At 37.5% G+C, this 20507-nt stretch overlaps 1 protein-coding gene across 1 annotated transcript; it reads left to right on the forward strand.

Annotated features, from left to right (window-relative positions):
• Window positions 1-196: 196 nt before the first annotated feature.
• Window positions 197-20502, forward strand: LOC124534588 (aldehyde dehydrogenase, mitochondrial). Its single transcript, XM_047110509.1, has 11 exons — window positions 197-381; window positions 7198-7346; window positions 9859-9955; window positions 10793-10961; window positions 11396-11544; window positions 13454-13556; window positions 14060-14236; window positions 17947-18065; window positions 18591-18755; window positions 19411-19545; window positions 20083-20502. The coding sequence occupies exons 1-11, from the start codon at window positions 280-282 to the stop codon at window positions 20251-20253; spliced, it is 1536 nt and encodes a 511-aa protein (XP_046966465.1). The 5' UTR covers window positions 197-279; the 3' UTR covers window positions 20254-20502.
• The last annotated feature ends 5 nt before the right edge of the window (window positions 20503-20507 follow it).

The raw sequence follows: 20507 nt of genomic DNA on the forward strand, positions 1-20507 counted from the left end.
TATACTAACAATTCGTACGAAACGAATGTTATTAGCAAATTGCAAGGAATCGGATATCTTAAGTTTCATTTTGAAATAGATTATACATTTATCATTCAAGAGTCAAGAAACTGACGACCGAAAAGTCATAGCCAACCATAAAGCAAAACATCTGTGAATTATCAATTTTGACTTTACAGTATACATTGTAGAGCATCTGTACTACTCTATCCATATTGCCATTTGCCATAGTGTTTGTTTTTGTTACAACTTGTGAGGTGTGGACGTATATTAAGGAAAATGTTGCGGAATTTAAATAAACTAGTGCAAATACAAAAAGCGAAGTTCGCGACTGCATCGGCTCCGGCCCCGCATACCAAACCTGAAATTTTATACACAGGGGTATGTTATATTTTAATTATATAATTAAATAACAAAAATAGAAAAATATATTTAAATTAACCATTATTTTCAGTGTCAAAGTTTGTCGGTGTTTATAGTATACTAATTAATAAAGGGCAAGATCGGAATAACGATATAATTCAAGGTCAAATTTCTCATGTATTCATTTTTATCATTCTATTTCTAGTTTATGAAAACGTGTATAGTCCATTCCAATGACAAAAGGAGACATTCAAAACATACCGTATTTTTCAATATCACAAGTGTTTTGTTGATAATTCCACTATAAGATTAATTACAAACAGTTCTTGATTAATATATCTTCATTTGTAATACAACAATATTTCACTAAACTACATAGATCCACTTTAATTTCACTTCCAAAGTAACGAAAACAGTTTTGTCGACATTCAAGACGCCATTTCTCGATGACGAACATTAAAAATAGGGGCCTCAACTAGGCATGTTCGCTAAACGAATGTAGACGAATGAATTTATACAGATAAAAAATATATTATTTTAGTTTTAAAATTCATTATAGATATTTTTTTTAAATATGTTTATTTAATTGGTTGTAATATATAATATGAATTATTTATTAGAACCGTAAAAAGTTACCTAACGATAGATAAAAAAGTTAATTTTATACAGTAAGGTTTTTACATAAAAATAATATTTTTACCAAAAATGTTAAAAGAATTATTTTACTTAAAAATAATCTCTTATCTCGAAATGTAGATCAGTTTTGTGCATAGCAATTTTATAGTTTTGAAAATAATACAATGTTAAGAAAGACATTCGTCTCTCATCTTTCGTATCATGTGCACGGATGCATATTCGGAATTCTCTGAAGTTTTTTATTACGACCTGACTTTGTTTAAACGGAAAATTACTTTTAAAATAAAAAAAATATATATCGTTCTTTAGCATTAATTACCCATTCATTCAATTATTTTCACCTCACTAGTCGAACGCAAATGACATATCAATTCAAGGTCAAAGTTGTTTATTTACCTTTTCTCCTCTTCCCATTGGAATAGACTATATCTGCAAAAATTCCTTGCAAAATCAATTCTCGTGCATGTGTTAAACTGTTAATCACATTTACGCATGTCTTAATATTTAAATTTAAAACAAACGATTATTTAGTAAAACTAAATCAATTTGTGTATAAAAATTACAAGTCTTAAATTTTACGCTTATTTCAATTCAATTTAATAATTAAATAACATTTAAATATTTATTTTTATTATCTAGATATCTAATAAGAAAATTTTATAGTGATACTATTACTGTTATCTTGATTGATTCGTTGAAAATAATTTATTTAATTAACTTCAAAACCTTTCCGTACGAATATGATCTTCATAATAAAAAATAACACGTGTTACGTTGTTACCAATGTTATATTATATATAGCGTCACTATAGCAAAATAACAATGGATTAAGATTAAAGAACCGGCAAGAAGGAATGTTATGATTTAATTAAATTATTTTAAATTATTGCATAAAATGTATGTAAACTTGGTGTTACTAATTTATCTTTACATCTCTTGTTTACACAATTAATTGTTAGTGTTTATTAAAATAGACATTGTTACTAATAGATTACGCAAGATTAATGTAAACAACTTATTCTTTTATAACGGATTTTGAACAGAAGTATTTAGATTCAGCTGAATGATTTCTTTTTTGTTTCCTGAACATTCTAGAATATTTTGTTCATACTTCATATATCTTTTTACTGTAAATATTTCTCATAAGTAAATCAAACCAGTTTAAATCATGAAAGAACACGCATTCCCCTCGATGCGCATTGGTCGGTTTTTTTTATTAAATTGTATATCATGGTTTGTTGTTAAACATGTTTTTATCGAAGCCTTAACTTTAAACCCTTCCACAGGCGGTTTACTAGTGTTTATAGAATTAATGAGTCGGCGCGTTTCATTAATTATTCTATAAGCATACAAAATACATATATATTTCCTACTATAGGGGTTAAGCTGCTGGCGAACCGGCGGAATTAAATTATGCAGGAGATAATATGTTATATTATTAGAATTTTACTAGACGCGAGAATTCCCCATCAATTTGCTCGCCTTTACCGAGATTACAATATAGCGAAAAATAATGCGTTAAATTGCAATCATATTTCACGGTTTACAATATTTCGACAGATTACAGTCAGACGAGACAGATTGTAATCTAACGAATTTTGTAATCTCACGGTGACATGTATGATTACAAATATATAACATATGTTTTAGTATTGATATTTGTGAAATTCGTGAAAGTTATCACGTAAAGAATTCATTTTAGATTGATATTATCTAAATGATAAAAATACATCTACTATTATATTCGGACCTATTACCTTAGCTAATGTTTTAATTAATAAGCGAATACACTTTATTATATTCCAAGCGTTTTAATAATAATAACAGCTAATTAATGTACTAAAATATTCCTAATCAATACAGCACATATATATGTGCTTAATTTGTGTTTATAATTCATCTCTTGAAGGAAAACATCGTGAGGAAACCTGCATGTGTCTAATTTCATCGAAATTCTGTCACATGTGCATTCTACCAATCCGCATTGGAAAAGCGTGGTGGAATATATTAATACAATACAAACCCAACAACCAAATACAATACAATACAAACCCTCTCCTTAATGGGAGAGGAGGCCTTAGCCCAGCAGTGGGAATTTTACAGGCCGTTACTTTACTATAATACACTAGCGATCCGGGTGCATTGCTGATTGATACTAAAATATAGTAGAGATAGAGAATGTCTAAATTATCAATGTTTCTTTATTATATTGTGCATGTATAATTATGAATCACTCTGTGTTTTAAAAAAAGCCAATCGAATCATCATCAAATCCATTGTGTAATTTAAAAGATCTAAGCATATAAAGAGACAGCGGTAAGCGACTTTGTTTTACACCATGTAGCACCACAAATTCTTACTAAGATATTGACTGTGTGACTGAATTATGAATCCCCAGCAAAATGGGCGTTGTACATATTATCAAACGGGTTATAACATAGTTACAACCGATTCAATATCGCGGTATCTCACTGCCCTTTAAATTTGTCAAGGACGAAAAAATGATAAAGGTATATCATATCATAACTTCGCTGTATTATTAACTAGCACTTATATTACTGATCAATGAGATTGTTTAGGAGAGATTTTAGCCAAGACGGTCAATATTGGTTTGGATAATAACTGCGTGAGAGATATGATTCTATAAATGGCCGTGCAATAAGTATGACTTTGAAAGATGGGGAATTTAACAGCCCGTAAGATGGACTTGCCTTTGGGCGTTTGATAGTCAACACTCCAGACAGGGCTACTAACAGAAAGAGCTAATAACTTTTATTACCAACGCGATCAGTTAAATTATTGTAATGTATATGGCCATATGGGTAATATTGTTGTATATTGTTTAGCGTATGCCAATGTACTGGCTAATATGACTTGTATTATTTTATATGTAATTTATTTTCATGAACGAACGGAAACCTTATCTTCCCGCCATGGACGAACTGACAACACAAAATAAACAAATAAGTCCAACTGCACTATATAATTTTGGAATACTGATAAAATATGTATAGCCTATTCCAAATAGCTAATAGCTAAGCTAAGTTGTTCACTACAGTCAGTTTTTGATTTATTTATTTATTGTTATTTAAATCAACATACCATTTCACTAAATTATATTATATGCACTTTCATTTGTCTTTCAAAATTCCGATAACAGTTTCGTCGATGTTCAAAACGCAATTTCTTCGCAAATCCATAGTGAATATCAAAGATTATTCAATTCTTGACCAATGATATTACCCCTAGACGTTTCATTTTATTTTTCATACGAATATAATAAAATCAGTTTAAAACCTGTTCTTTCTCTCACCTGCGGTTTTGCATAAGTGCTTCAAGCGCGTCGTTATGTTCAAACTTTATGAATATGAACATCATAACAAATCCATTGGTGGTATGTGTGTAGTGGTTTATTGTATTATTGTTATATGTCTTTAATAATATGTCAATTTGGTTCTGTGTTCGCCAATTGTGTTGTTTAGAACACGTAGGCATCGAACATTTATAATTGTACATTTTATATATTATCCTTAGTATCCAGTAGACATCGTTTTTGATGCATGCATATAATTGTGTGTGGGAGGTAAAACTAGGTTGTACTAAAGGTCTGGTTCATCCACTAGACTTGGGATCTATTCCTGATGATCTATTTATTCTATTCTATATTTAATTTTCCATTAGATAAGAGGAATACCTTACAACACATCAAAGAATAAGTAGTTTACTAATAACACAAATGTAACTTCCTGTAATTCAGTAATTATCACCACCTACCTGTTAAGCCACATATTTATACAGCCTTCCCAAAAAATATCATTGAAATATACATACAATTTTTTATACAAAAAGCATATAATGTAATAAATCGTTATTTACATCGGTTACATTACATTGTATGTGTTTATTTACACAACTGTATTCACAGATAACATTAAGCTTATCTTAGTGGTTGGATAATTGAAATACATTATCTTATCAGATTAAATTCGTTCAATCGTTACGTTCACAATGTTCGCAATTAAGAAGCTAGAAGAACATAGTTCAGTGGACAATTCTACTAAGCTACTCTATCGCCATTGAATAGAAACGCAGTCGTTGTTTAGCGGTTTACTTGAACTAAATAATCGTGTAATAATATTTAATGATTGATAGTTGTCAATTATTGGAATCATAGCTGGAATAGTTCCGATTTAGCTTAGTTTTATGTAGAGAAGGATAGAAAAGGGAAATTGTAACCGTTAAAAATTAGTAGAATTTCTTTAAAATCTAAATATTGCTTATATGTTTAGGTTAACAATAAAATAGTCGTTTGTGAAATTTCATTGTCATGTTATTTTGTGAATAATGTTCATAGAATCAGTAATGATCATTGTATAAACATGGAAAGCAAAGATAAGTTTATAACGCCAAGTTTCCGATTCTGACAAATTCAATATATCCTTCATGTGGCCATATATGTATTTGCTTGTGTAATAACATTAGGAACATATTTATTACATCGTTTTGAATTACATATAAAATAACACAAAATATATAAAACAGTACATACATAACTACATAACAATTATTATTTTGTAGTTTTAAAATATTGTTATTATTTATTACCTCATCGGGCGTCCACTGTGTATAAGGTTATCACATAAACAGCGATAAAAGCGTATACATAGGTATTGTATACTACTAATTAACTTTTGTAAAAATAAAAATTCCAGAACTTAACTGAAAAAAACTTTCCAGTATCATTATCAATGATGTTCTAGTAAACAGATATGTCATTAACGCGCAAAAAGTGAAGACTAGAAAACGTCCTAATTGGGACGTTTGCCTTTAGTCGTTTTCATTATAATTATGCAAGTAATACGTTATAATACATCATAATTATGTAGTAATACGTTTTGCGTAATTAAAACATCTAGTTATCCCTTTTACTTATTGGTTTTATCAAGCTATCCTTTTTACTTGTAACGAAATGTAAAATAAGCGGTCCCCGGCGCGGCACACTTTTTTCTGTTGTTTAGTATGGGTATAACATATCTGTTTATTAGAATATCATTGATCTTTATTAAATAAGTATTTATACTAATTTTAATGCGAAAGTAAAGTGTCTTTTACACTTTTGCTGAATACTGCACCGAATTTGATGTGATTTGGTGTGAAGTTAGCTTGAAGCAAAGTATTTGATATTTGAGGTTGCATTTTTGTAAAGTAACACTTGAAGGTCAAGTACAAAATCACGAGCAACGTCGCTGGCGACAATTAGTATAAATATATATTTTTTTATATAAGTTCTCTATTCTTCCGTATTACGAATAAAAAATTTCAATTAAACTACGTCATCAAATCGATTAAATTAAGACCCGATCAATAAAATTATTGTACTATGTGAATATATTACATTAAATTATAAACAAGATCACGCTTGACAAGCCTCGACAGACATTTTTCCGCATCACATATTCCTAATAACATTTCCGTATTTTTTTGTTATAAGGCACGTTCAACGTTTAAAAAGCAACGTCAATTTTTTTTTTAATTACTATATCTTCCCGTAACTTGATGGTAGGGCTTTGTGCAAGCCCGTCTGGGTAGGTACCACCCTCATCAGTTATTCTACCGTCAAATAACAGTAGTCGGTATTGTTTTGATCCGGTTAGAAGGGTGAGTGAGCCAGTGTAACTACAGGCACAAAGGACATAACATCTTAGTTTCCAAGGTTGGTGGCACATTGACGATGTAAGGAATAGTTAATATTTCTTACAGTTTCATTCTCTATGGGTGTTGGTGACCACTTACCATCAGGTGCTCGTCCGCCAACCTGTACCATATAGTCTCCCTGTAATACGAGGTCCACTAAGATAAACTTACCCTTTTCCGATATTCTACACATATAATAAAATTGGTGTGTTTGTCTGTAATATTAAAATAGCCCTTTTTTACTCAATGCATAAGTATATATACACGTTACATATACCAAAATAACATTTTTTACAATTTTTGTCCGTCTGTTTGTCTGTCTGTTGGTTCCAACTAATATATAGAACGGCTGGACCGATTTTGACGGGACTTTCATTGGCACATTACAATAAGGAGTAACTTGGGCTACAACAATTTTTTTTTGTTAAATTCAAACGCGTACAAGGTCGTGGGCACGGCTAGTATAAAATAATATCAGATCTTAAACCGATATTTTCATTGTAGCTTTTCATCAACAACGAGTGGGTGAAATCGTCGGATGGACGAACATTCCAGACAGAGAATCCGACTAACGGAAATGTAATAGCCGATGTGCAGCAGGCCGGTAATGCTGACATCGACAGAGCCGTCGATGCAGCCAAGAAAGCCTTTAAGTAAGTAAGAAATATCTATTAAGTAAAACTTGTTCCACTGCTGAGCTTTTGAATATAAGTTTTGGAGGGAATAGCTCCACACTTTTTTAATGCTGGTCTGTTAATGTCAATGAAAATAATTGTTTAATACATGCAGGTTTCCACACGAGATTTTCTGTCATCACGGAGGATGAGATGTATTATAAACATTTCCAACTTCGCCGCTTTTTGTGACGACATTTTTCATTTCGTCCATGCATAGATTCACTGTATGTCAGTCAAGGATATTTGTAGAATAAATGATAAACAAACGGTAATGATTAATCATAGAGGATGAAAGTATTGTTTTATTATGTTATATATTCGGTACTTACCATTTTCCTCTGTAGTTCTCGATCACTTACAGTATGGATTTTGCAATTGTGTGAACAACACATTGATTTTCGCTTAATATTATATATTTTTTCCTCAATCAACAAGCAATAATTAAATGTCGCTGTTTGATTTGTCATTATTCTTCAACATGGATGGTTTATTTACACCAAGATCAATAAATAACTACTTGTTGCCTACGGCTTAGCTTGCGTTTTAGAAATTGGTCTGCCAGACATAAAATTAGTCTAAGAAAAGACTCCTTGTAGATACAAGATTGCTTTGTAGCAAATTTCAGAAAATTAGGTTAAAACTTTCCTATTCGTAAAATTAGTATAGATTACTTATCTAAAATGGCCAATTTGCATTTGTTTTTATAGTATTGAAACATACATGTTAGTAAAACAAGAGATAACGTTCGTATTTATTCAATATTCTTTATTTTTAAAGTGGTAATTTTGTAGATCTATAATTAGGTCAAACTTAATATCGAAGGTTATAATAAGCTAGCTTAACACTCGAAATATTGATTGTCTTATAAGAAGTAAATAAATAAATAAATAAACCAATAATCTTTTCAATTGACTCAATTAAATAGGCAACAATTTTTGCCGTAATACTATACTATATATAATTTATGATTCATAGTGAACCTCTTTGGTAGCAAATTAGACTTCCGGGTCGAGCGAACAAAAATATTTACTCTGCGACAAAAAATCGCAGTAACTTCTCGAAGTTACTAAACTGTGGCAACTTTTAGACTCTTTTTTTACATTTCACGGGGATGTTCCGAGGAATTGTTCGGATTAATCCCGGCTGCTGAATTTCACCTTCGGACATTTCGCCAAAATTCTAAGTTTCACCCGCATTACCTTGATGTCCAAAAATCCACAACAGCGCGATTTCTTAGACATTTTCTGTTGATGTCCATGGGCGGTGGTAGTCACTTTCCATCAGGTGAGCCTCCTGCTCGTTTGCCGAGAATCAACATTCCTATACAATGAAAGAAAACACCACCTATTTTTGAGCATACGCTTATGGACTATAATAATATTTGCACAACTTCTGCTCAGTTGCATAATTTCCTATCATAATTGATGCCCTAGCCTAAAGTAGTCCAAAAATACAGCCTATAAAATAAGCACACTGATACATAGGAACAAAAATAGCCTACATTAAAAAAAATGAGTAGGCTGACATTAAAATAAACATTTATAAAATGTTCGTGAATAGGACTACTTTTTGTTAGTCTCTCTTCAAGGTTATAATAATAGCTATAAAAAAAAAAACAATTACTTATTTAACACAACCTTACTCTTAAGATTGATTTTAGTTGGCATACTGTTGCTAATATATTATATTATCATAGCTTGTGTATAAAGTAAACAGCTTGTTTAGTACTCATTACTACAAAATTCTTATTATGGCAAAAGTTTTGATGAAAAACAAAAAATAAACCAGTTTTTTTTAAGCCTAGATAATGCTAATGAGTTAATTTTACATGTGTTCATATCAATTGGATAATGTTTCTACAAATTGGAGTTAGGCAATTTGTAGTAACAATATTGTTATCAGTTCCGTCAATCCATTAAAACAAAAGTCAGCTACATAGTAAACTGCGAGGTTTTGATAAGCCCGTTTAACTTACTGTTGGACAACCTCAAGAAATGGGACTACAGACTATTACATATTGCAGAAAAAATATTTTTCTGTAATATCAAATCGATTTACATACAAATTGTCACAATGAATCTCGGTCGATGAAGCCGCTTTATTTATCAAATTTAAAAGTACCTAAGTTCTCTTTAAAATGGTCTAATTGAATAGTATATAGAATCAGTTTTATTAGCTTGTATTGCTTGGTTTCCGATCGGTACCAATCTTACCTCGACGCACTATAATTATTATCGTTATGTGCTCAATTAATATTCACAGATAGCGCCCATGCTAGTATTTGCCTTTATATAAATAGAAGTAAAAATAGAAATTGTATCTTGCAAGTATTAATTCTAAATGCCTATTATCTATACCAGCACTAGTTATAATATTATGAAGGCAAGGCTTTAAAAATATTCCCTATAAACATATATCTTCTTACATACCTTTTTGTGTTGATCATTATTGTGTTATAATGAAAAATAATCATTTTTTCTTTCAATAGATTGGGGTCACCATGGAGGAAGATGGATGCGTCTCAACGAGGGTACCTCCTGAACAAACTGGCTGATCTAATTGAAAGAGATAGGGCTTATATGGCTGTAAGTTTGGTTTTTGATTGAATTACATTCTTTACTATGTATTCCTTGGTCGCTTTGCATGTAATGTATTATAAATATGAATATTTTTATGACAATTCAGTCATCACTTATAATAGAACAAAATGTTTAAGTGCAGTTTAAATATAATAAAATTATCTCAAAATAAGTTTGGTTATATATGAAGCTGTCAAGCTAATGATTTGAAAAATCATTCAAATAATAGTTATCATTATCTGATTGAGAAATGCGTATTTAGTAATTAACACAACGATTTTGTAATTGAATAATGTGATAATAATAATTGTCTATTACGTTTAATATTCAATAAATGACATTATTTTTCATTATCACGAACGTGTATGCTATGGGTACCTGCAAAGATTTGAGTGTTTATTCAATTAAAAAAAGTCGCGTTGTCATCGTATCTCGCAAAAGATTTTATTAACAATTGCACGCGATATTATCACTGAGTTGAGTGAGCGATCTCGGTGAACTTATGATAACAATTATTACGTGATATTGATTAACGCTCTCTGTCTTTACTTACATAAGAATATTTTGTTCACTTATGATAGGAAAATTAATATTTATTTTGGGGGCGATTCTATTAGGAGTTGCGGTTGAAAAATTTATAAGCAACATAGATCACAAACTATGTCTTTAATAAAAAAGTGGTTCACAGTAGAATTGAAATATTAATTTCATTATAAATAATATTGACACAAAAATTCTTTACCAATTTTTAACTTCGAGTATTAAGTTTATGAATGTACGAAATTTTTATAGAAACTAAAATTATCGGTTATATTAAAATGAACCTTATTCTTTTACACACAGAGTCTAGAAACCTTGGACAATGGTAAGCCGTACCTAGCAGCTTACCATGGCGATTTAGCCTCGGTAATAAAAAACCTGAGGTACTACGCCGGCTGGGCGGACAAGAACCATGGATCAGTGTTGCCAATGGATGGAAAATATTTTGCCTACACACGACATGAACCTGTCGGTAAGAAATATTTTACGGGAATATTAGAAATAGTCTATTATATAAGATTTTAAATTAACATGGCTATTATAGTTATTTAAAACGAAATATTTAACATGATTTTTAATTTTTTTTTGTGGAGCTCGATATTTGGACATTATTGACGAATGTCTTATGGGCAATATCCTCTATATGCAGCACTCACAAAAGCCACGGCCCCTAGTTCCCGGCAGCCCCGCTATTCCTCGTCATGGTGGCGGTGATGGTAACGGATATCTTCCAATATTCGTAAAATAACTGGTAACACTTACCAATTGATTACAATATTGTGAATACGTAATTTTATTTCAGGTGTGTGCGGTCCAATTGATTTCAGTGTTATAAATACGTCATTTTATTTCAGGTGTGTGCGGTCCAATTGATTTCAGTGTTATAAATACGTCAATTTATTTCAGGTGTGTGCGGTCAGATCATCCCATGGAACTTCCCGCTGCTGATGGCGGCTTGGAAGCTGGGTCCGGCGCTGGCGGCCGGATGCACGGTCGTACTGAAGCCAGCCGAGCAGACTCCTCTCACGGCGCTCTACCTCGCACAGCTCGTCAAGGTTTGTTCCAACGATTTTTTATCCTTCTACTCTTTTATTAACCATGATTTAATATATAACAGCATTTCTGAATCATTAGCCTCCTGCCCTTATCCCAATTTTATTTGGGGTCGGCGCAGCATGCCTTGAGTCGAGGTGGCCCAGTGGTTAGAACGCGTGCATCTTAACCGATGATTGCGGGTTCAAACCCAGGCAAGCACCGCTGATTCATGTGCTTAATTTGTCTTTATAATTCATCTCGTGCTCAGCGGTGAAGGAAAACATCGTGAGGAAACCTGCATGTGACAAATTTCATAGAAATTCTGCCACATGTGTATTCCTCCAACCCGCATTGGAACAGCGTGGTGGAATATGTTCCAAACCTTCTCCTCAAAGGGAGAGGAGGCCTTTAGCCCAGCAGTGGGAATTTACAGGCTGTTGTTGCAGCATGCCTTCTCCTTTCATACTTCTCAGTCAGACGTCATCTCACAAATAACATTCTTTCTAACCATATCGTCTTTCACACAATCCATCCATCGTTTCCTTGGTCGTCCTCTACCTCTATATCCGTCCACATCCATGCTCAAGGTCATCCTCACAATGTGTTCCTCATTCCTCCGCATTACATGCCCATACCATGATAGCCGCCTTCCACATAACTTCTCGGCTATCGGTGTCATTTTCAAACTTCCTCTTATGTACTCATTCCTTACTCTATCCATTCGCGTCACCACACATTCCTCTCAGCACTCTCATCTCCGCACCATGCAACTGTCTCTCAGTCATCCCTATTGTAGCCAAACACTCTGATCCATATAGAACAGAAATGAAATGTTAAATAAATCTCAAATAGTATAAATTACCGGTGAGAAAATATTCTTGTTGTGTAATTTCGCTAATAAATGATTAATTTTCGTGGCACATAGGTTCGCAAAGGCCGTATGTATTAAACGTTTTAAAAACCAAAAAGTTAATTATCTACAAAATGATTTGGAAACGTTGCTACGCTGTCTTTTACGTCGTTCATTCACAAATGCTATTCTACAAAAACAAACTACTACAACAGCCTGTAAATTCCCACTGCTGGGCTAAAGGCCTCCTCTCCCTTTGAGGAGAAGGTTTGGAACATATTCCACGACGCTGTTCCAATGCGGGTTGGTGGTATACACATGTGGCACAATTTCTATGAAATTTGTCATATGCAGGTTTCCTCACGATGTTTTCCTTCACCGCTGAGCCCGAGATGAATTATAAAGACAAATTAAGCACATGAATCAGCGGTGCTTGCCTGGGTTTGAACCCGCAATCATCGGTTAAGATGCACGCGTTCTAACCACTGGGTCATCTCGACTCTCATAATCGAATCTCGAATCTCATAAACATCTCAAATAGTATAAATTACCGGTGAGAAAACATTCGTGTCGTGTAATTTCACTAACAAATGATTAATTTTCGTGCCATAGTCGTGGGTCGCAAAAGTAATGCCATGTATTAAAAGTAAAAACAAAAAAGTTTATTTACAAAATTTCTTGGTGGTAGGGCTTTGTGCAAGCCCGTCTGGGTAGGTACCACCCACTCATCAGTTATTCTACCGCCAAATAACAGTACTCAGTATTGTTGTGTTCCGGTCTGAAGGGTGAGTGCGCCAGTGTAACTACAGGCACAAGGGACATAACATCTTAGTTCACAAGGTTGGTGGCGCATTGACGATGTAAGGAATAGTTAATGTTTCTTACAGCGTCATTGTCGATGGGTGATGGTGAGCACTTACCACCAGGTGGCCCATCTGCTCGTCCACTAACCTATACCATAAAAAAAAAAATGATGTGGAAACGTTGCTACGCTGTCTTTTACGTCGTTCATTCACAAATGATATTCATCTAACAAGATTGTTTTCAATGCACACTGATTAAATGTCTGCTGTCTGCAGGAGGCAGGCTTTCCCGCGGGAGTGGTGAATGTGGTGCCGGGCTACGGGGACGCCGGCGCCGCCATCGTCGACCACCCCGACGTCGACAAAGTCGCCTTCACCGGTAAGTCGCAGTCTGATTTTCCATAACACAAATACTTACATTGGGATCAGAGTAATGTATGTGATGTTGTCCAATATTATTAAAAAAAAAAAAAATCACATAGATTAGTTTTCTCCCAATGTATTTAGTTAAAGCAACTTGTGTAATGATAAGTGAGAGGTGACGACGGTACCACGTACACCCAAGACAACATAGGATACTAATAAACATTTTCTATATCGACTCGGCCGGATCGAACCTGGGACCACGCAGTGGCGTACCCATGAAAACTGGTGTACACTACTCGATCACGGAGGTCAAGGTAGAATGCCGTTAAAATGTTATCCATTATGTAAAAACTCTAGTTTACTAAACAGGAATACTTCAAACGGGATCAGTAAATAAGATTCCATGTGATTGTTATTGGTTGTGGGGTCGACGGAGGTGGGCAAGCTGATCCCTAAACAGGAATACTTCAGACGTGATCAGTAATTAAGATTCCATGTGATGGTTATTGGTTGTAGGCTCGACGGAGGTGGGCAAGCTGATCCAGCGCGGCGCGGCGGGCTCCGTGAAGCGCATCACGCTGGAGCTGGGCGGGAAGTCGCCCAACATCGTGCTGGCCGACGCCGACCTGCCCTACGCCGTGGAACAGTCGCACATGGCGCTCTTCTACAACATGGGCCAGTGCTGTTGCGCCGGTCCGACATGCTTTCAGCTTTCTAACTCTAATTCCAAATTTTATGTCCAAAATGACGAGCAAATCTTGTTTCCCTAGCCATGATATCGAGAATCATCATCATCATCATCAACAGCCTATTTTTGTCCACTGTTGGACATAGGCCTCTCCCAGTGCACGCCACTGTGGTCTTTCTCCGGCTACTCGCATCCAGCTCCTGCCTGCCGCCTTGCGTATATCGTCACTCCACCGTGCCTGAGGACGTCCTACACTACGTTTGCCGAGACGCGGTCTCCACTCTAGAACACGTTTTCCCCAACGGTTGTCGGTTCTACGACAAATATGACCAGCCCACTGCCACTTCAGCTTACTAATCCGGTGGGCTATGTCGATGACTTTGGTTCTTTGACGGATAACCTCATTTCTGATGCGATCCCTCAAAGAAACGCCGAGCATAGCCCTTTCCATAGCACGCTGAGCGACTTTAAGTTGGTGGACCAGCCTTGTCGTGAGTGTCCACGTTTCGGCTCCGTATGTCATGACGGGTAGGACGCACTGATTGAAGACTTTCGTCTTAAGGCACTGTGGGATCGACGATGTTAGGATTCGACGTAACTTCCCAAACGCTGCCCAACCCAGCTGAATTCTTCTATTCACCTCGTCCTCAAGGTTGTTTCTACCTAATCGCAGAGTCTGCCCGAGGTAGACATATTTTTGAACAACTTCGAGAACGGTACCGTGTATCGTAGTCGGTTCCGGTAGAACATGTTCATTGAACATGACCTTGGTTTTATCCAAGTTCATCCGTAGGCCGATACGCATAGAAGAATCAGCCAGCTCGTTCAGCATTTGTTGTAGGTCCTGCAGCGTTTCTGCCACGATGACGATGTCGTCTGCGAATCTCAAGTGAGAGATGTATTCGCCATTGATGTTAATGCCACGTCCTTTCCAGTTCAGCGTCTTGAACATATCCTCCATTGCATTAGTGAACAATTTGGGGGAAATAACGTCCCCTTGTCTCACTCCTCGATGCAATGGTATGGGATTTGTTTGCTGATTTTGTACTCGGACGGACATGGTGGCAGCTTCGTAGAGACATCTCATCACTTGGATGTATCGCCAATCAACTTGGCAACGCTGCAGGGACTCCAGAACAGCCCAGATTTCAACCGAGTCAAAGGCCTTCTCATAGTCCACGAATGCAAGACACAGGGGCCGATTATACTCATGGGACTTCTGTATAATCTGCCGCACTGTATGGATGTGGTCTATGGTGCCGTATCCGGTCCGAAACCCGGCCTGCTCCGGGGGTTGGAATTCGTCGAATCTTCGCGCAAGACGGTTCGTGATCACTCTTGAAAACAGCTTATAGACATGGCTCAGTAGGGATATGGGACGATAGTTCTTCAGCAGGGTTTTGTCTCCCTTTTTGAAGAACAGGACGACCACACTCCTACTCCACGCCTCCGGAGTTCTCCCTTCGAAGAGGACAGAGTTAAAAAGCGTCTGAAGTTCCCTAAGTACCGGTTTACCTCCCGCTTTTAATAGCTCTGTGGTAACGCCGTCCTCTCCAGGGGCTTTTCCATTTTTAAGCTGTCCAAGAGCAGTCTCGATTTCGCCAATACTGACTTCAGGCAGGTCTTCGGAGAAATGGCGTGTTAATGTAGCTCTAGGATCCTCATTTTCGGGATCAGGTCGAGATGCATGCGATGCGTATAATCGGCCGTAGAAGTCCTCTACTTCCGAAAGTACTGCCGGCTTAGAAGAAACGACTTCTCCACTTGCTGTGGTCAACTTCGTCAGGTGGCTCCTTCCAAGAGATTGTACGAACACCTTAGACCCCCGATTCTGCTCAATAGCTCTTTTTATTGCAAGAGTATTGGAGCACCGGAGGTCGTGTCGTACGCGCCTGCTGATCTCTTGGTTTAATTGCCGTTTCTCTGACGAAGTGACAGGTGGGTTTTCACGTCGTTTCTTCATGAGCCCCAAAGTCTCTTCCGAAAGGTTCGACTTCCTGCCCTTACGCTGCATGCCACAATATCTCGTGCCTTCTTCCCTGAGAATTCGAACTACATTTTCGAGGTTCTGGTTTACGTCCGTTGTGGTTTCCACGGCAGCGAATCGGTTCTCCAGGATTGACTGGAATGTTTCAGATCCCGCAATGGTTTGGAGCAGCTTTGGTCGGAGCGTGGACTTCATCAGACGGGCGCGCTCGGCCTTAAAATTGATATTCAGAGAGCCTCGGAGGAGTCGGTGATCACTACCGGTATTGAACCTGTTAATCACTGAGACGTCTCTGAATATATGCCTCTTGTCCGTCATTATGAAGTCGATCTCGTTTTTCGTCATAGTGTCGGGGCTTTGCCACGTCCACTTCCTTTGCGGCTGCTTCTTGAAGAAGGAGTTCATCAAGAAGAGCCCCTCCCGTTCGAGGAAGTTGACAAGCATTTGCCCCCTATGATTCCTGCTTCCAAGTCCATGGGGTCCTACTACCGATTCGCTGCAGTTCTGTACTCCCACTTTAGCGTTGAAGTCCCCCATGACAACGTTGTAGTGGGTTTTCGTGGTGAAGTGGAGGGCCCTCGATATGTCATCGAATAATTCTTCCACTTCATCGTCCGAGTGTGTCGAGGTCGGTGCGTACGCTTGCACCACCTTGAGGCTGTACCTCTCGGTGAGCTTTATAATGAGGTACGCTACCCTGTTCGACACACTGGAGATTTCCACCACGTTGTCAACTAGGGACTTATTTACCAGAAACCCAACGCCACCTTGGGATTGTTGGTCACCCTCTCGGAAGTACATTAGGTGGCCTGATTCGAGGGTTACGGTGTCCTCTCCCTCTCTACGGACTTCACATAGCCCTAATATGTGCCACCTAATTTTCCCAAGTTCTACCTCAAGTTGCGCTAGATGCGAGTCAAGCCGTAGCGTGCGTCCGTTGTACGTCGCAAGGGTCAGTCGGTTGTGGTGGCCTCCCGTAGCCCGGTGATTCTTAGCACCCCCCGTCCCGCCGTTACCATCGTCGCCACCATGACGAGGAATAGCGGGGCTGCCGGGAACTGGGGGCCGTGGCTTGCGTGTGTGCTGTATGTGGAGGTTGTGCCCATAATCGCCACGCTGGGCAGGCGGGTTGGCGATCGCAGGGCGTAGCTTCTCGCACCGGTGACGCTGCTGCCCGTCACCGGCCTGTGGTATTTAGCTACGCCTATTATGTTGATGGTTATACCGCCATCAGTCGGTCGCCAGAGCCTCGTTTGCTGGTCGGCAGGATGCACCACGGGCAGGTGAGGTTGGCTTGGGGCACTAAGGTGTAGTTTGCGCCCCCTTACATCCCATAGATATCCCATAGATATCGAGAATATAGCATATGATCTAAATATTTCAATTGCATATTTTTCATATACAAGTCTATATTATTATAGCCAGTGAAACTACAGGCACATGGGATACAATATCTTAGATCCCGAGTGATTTATTAGCGATGTAGGGAATGGTTAAAATTTCTTACAGTGCCAACCTCTGAACGGTGCTAACTCAATTTATCATCAGGTGATATCATCAATTTTTGCGACTGAGTATAACAAAAACTTTTTCATTAACCGATCGGCTCAGTACTTACATAACATTCACTTGCTACAACATTACGAATACATTAGTAACGGCCCTATAATAATGTAATATATCACAGAGGGTTGAGTTCTGATTGCGTGTGTGTGTGTGCGTGCGCAGGCTCGCGCACGTTCGTGCAGGACTCCATCTACGACGAGTTCGTGGCGCAAGCCGCCGCGCGCGCTTCTCGCCGCGTCGTGGGCGACCCCTTCCGCCCCGACACCGAGCAGGGACCGCAGGTAACAACCACCCCCCCCACCCCCGCGCACTGTAGCCTCTGACGTGATACCTTCCCTTGTTGTAAGTCAATTCTGGGGAATATCTCTCGGAAAGTGTAGTACAGTGTACTGAGTGTAAGTACTGTACAAAAATTATCTTTTAAAAAATATATGCGGTCATTCAGCCTTAAAATCAGTATTGATCGAAGAGAATATAAAATTCCCACGAAGGAGTATTCTGCGGTTTGTGCCTTAGGCTGCGACTGTGGCTTGATACCTACAGCCGAGCATGCCACGACGCTTTTTTTTTTTTTTATTACGCTGGAAAAACGCTTTACGCGCTTCCCCCACGTGATGGAAAGTGGGGGGGTGTGTGGGACTCCTCGGAGCCGTGAACGCCGAGTGCGCCCAAGCACAACGGTTTTACCCAGTAAAAAACCAGCGGTACCCTCTCCGTCTTTCGGCGGACGCCACGGGATCGCTTACGCATGCTACCGTGAGAGCATGCCACGCACGCTATAGCTAGGGTAACGTTTCCTCGTCCAGATCGACGGTGAGCAACAGGAAAAGATCCTGCAGCTGATCTCCAGCGGCCAGCAGCAGGGTGCCCGCCTGATGTGCGGGGGCAAGCGCGCCAGCGACGCCGGTTACTTCGTGCAACCCACCGTGTTCGCCGACGTGCAGGATCACATGGACATCGCACGCACTGAGGTGATCGCTGCGACTCCACGCATTACATATACACATACAATAAGCGAGTCGAGGCCCAGTGGCCCAGTGGTTAGAACGCGTGCATCTTAACCGATGATTGCGGGCTCAAACCAAGGCAAGCACCGATGATTCATGTGCTTAATTTGTCTTTATAATTCTTCTCGTGCTCAGCGGTGAAGGAAAACATCGTGAGGACAAATTTCATAGAAATTCTGCCACATGTGTATTCCACCAACCCGCATTGGAACAGCGTGGTGGAATATGTTCCAAACCTTCTCCTCAAAGGGAGAGGAGGCCTTTAGCCCAGCAGTGGGAATTTACAGGCTGTTATTGTACTCAATAAGCTGAAATTTTCAAGTTAAATATACGGTCTGATATCCGGCTAAGAATCAGTGATATACATTTTGGCATTTTTCGGTTAATAACTATGGATACTCAAAAATCTTCAATAAAGGATGGGTCAACACTCCTTTCTCAGTACAGAATAACTTTATAGGAAATTTATTTTGATCCTAATATTTGTAATTCCTAAATTTAATCTAATAATAGATTCTTCATGTTATGTTTTTGCTTACATTTTTGAAGTAACTTTTTTTACAACTTAAAATCTTAGAGGAATATCGTTTGCAAGTAAACGTATTTATTATTTCAACAGATCTTCGGCCCCGTCCAGCAGATACTTAAATTTTCACAACTGGACGAAGTTTTAGAACGTGCTAACAACAGTGAATATGGTCTGGCCGCGGCGGTATTTACCCAAGACATCGACAAGGCTAACTATCTCATTCAGGTGAATAATATTTGAGCAGAATATTAAAATAAAATGGTATTAATTTAAGAATAACGAAATGGCTAAGTGTTATGTAATATTTCTACTGGCAAGACACAAGATAAAGGTAGTGTGTATAATTATTAAATATGCCTATTTTAATATATGATATATGGTACAATACGATATTTGAATTCAAATAAAAAGTTGAAAACAATTGAATAATTTATATAAAAATATGCATTAAGATAGATAAGCAATAAACTCTGTTTTCATCATCACAGTCAGCATTAGATTGTTAAAGGAACAATCATATAAGCCTGTTATTGTTGAAGCCTTATAAAGTACTTGTTGTTGCACGCAGTTTTGTTTGCGTTTTGTTGTTGGTCGTCAAGTGTTATTGAAAATTGCCTATAGACAGGAAGGACTCTTTGAAATTAAAGTTTGCTACATACCAAATTCCTTTAAATGTTTGCATTAGTTTAGTATTGAGAGAGTAAATCCAAGTTCTAAGAAATTCTAAGTAGAGTTCTAAATTTTACTATTCATGGATTCCAGGGCTTACGCGCGGGAACAGTCTGGGTGAACGATTATAACGTTTTTGGAAACCAAGTACCCTTCGGCGGCTACAAGCAATCTGGTATCGGACGCGAAAATGGACCCTACGGCATCAACAACTACACAGAAGTCAAGGCGGTAGTCGTCAAACTAACCGAAAAGAATTCATAAAATACTCAAAGTATATTTAGTTAAGGAAATGCCTTGAAGTGATAGCATTGTATCGAAAATAGCATTTGTATTGAGTAAGAATATTGAATTTTCGTTTTAAATGAGCACAAGTCTTCCTGCCGTGTTTAAGTAAGATTATCAGAGACTGTTTAACAATAGTGAAACTATTGCCATTTATAATTCTTGACTTTAGTCATGAATAATGTATATATTTATATGAAAAAATAAATAAAACATATTTCCTAATAACAAGA

The sequence above is a fragment of the Vanessa cardui genome, chromosome 13 (assembly GCF_905220365.1).
Source record: "Vanessa cardui chromosome 13, ilVanCard2.1, whole genome shotgun sequence".
Taxonomy (NCBI): Eukaryota; Metazoa; Arthropoda; class Insecta; order Lepidoptera; family Nymphalidae; genus Vanessa; species Vanessa cardui.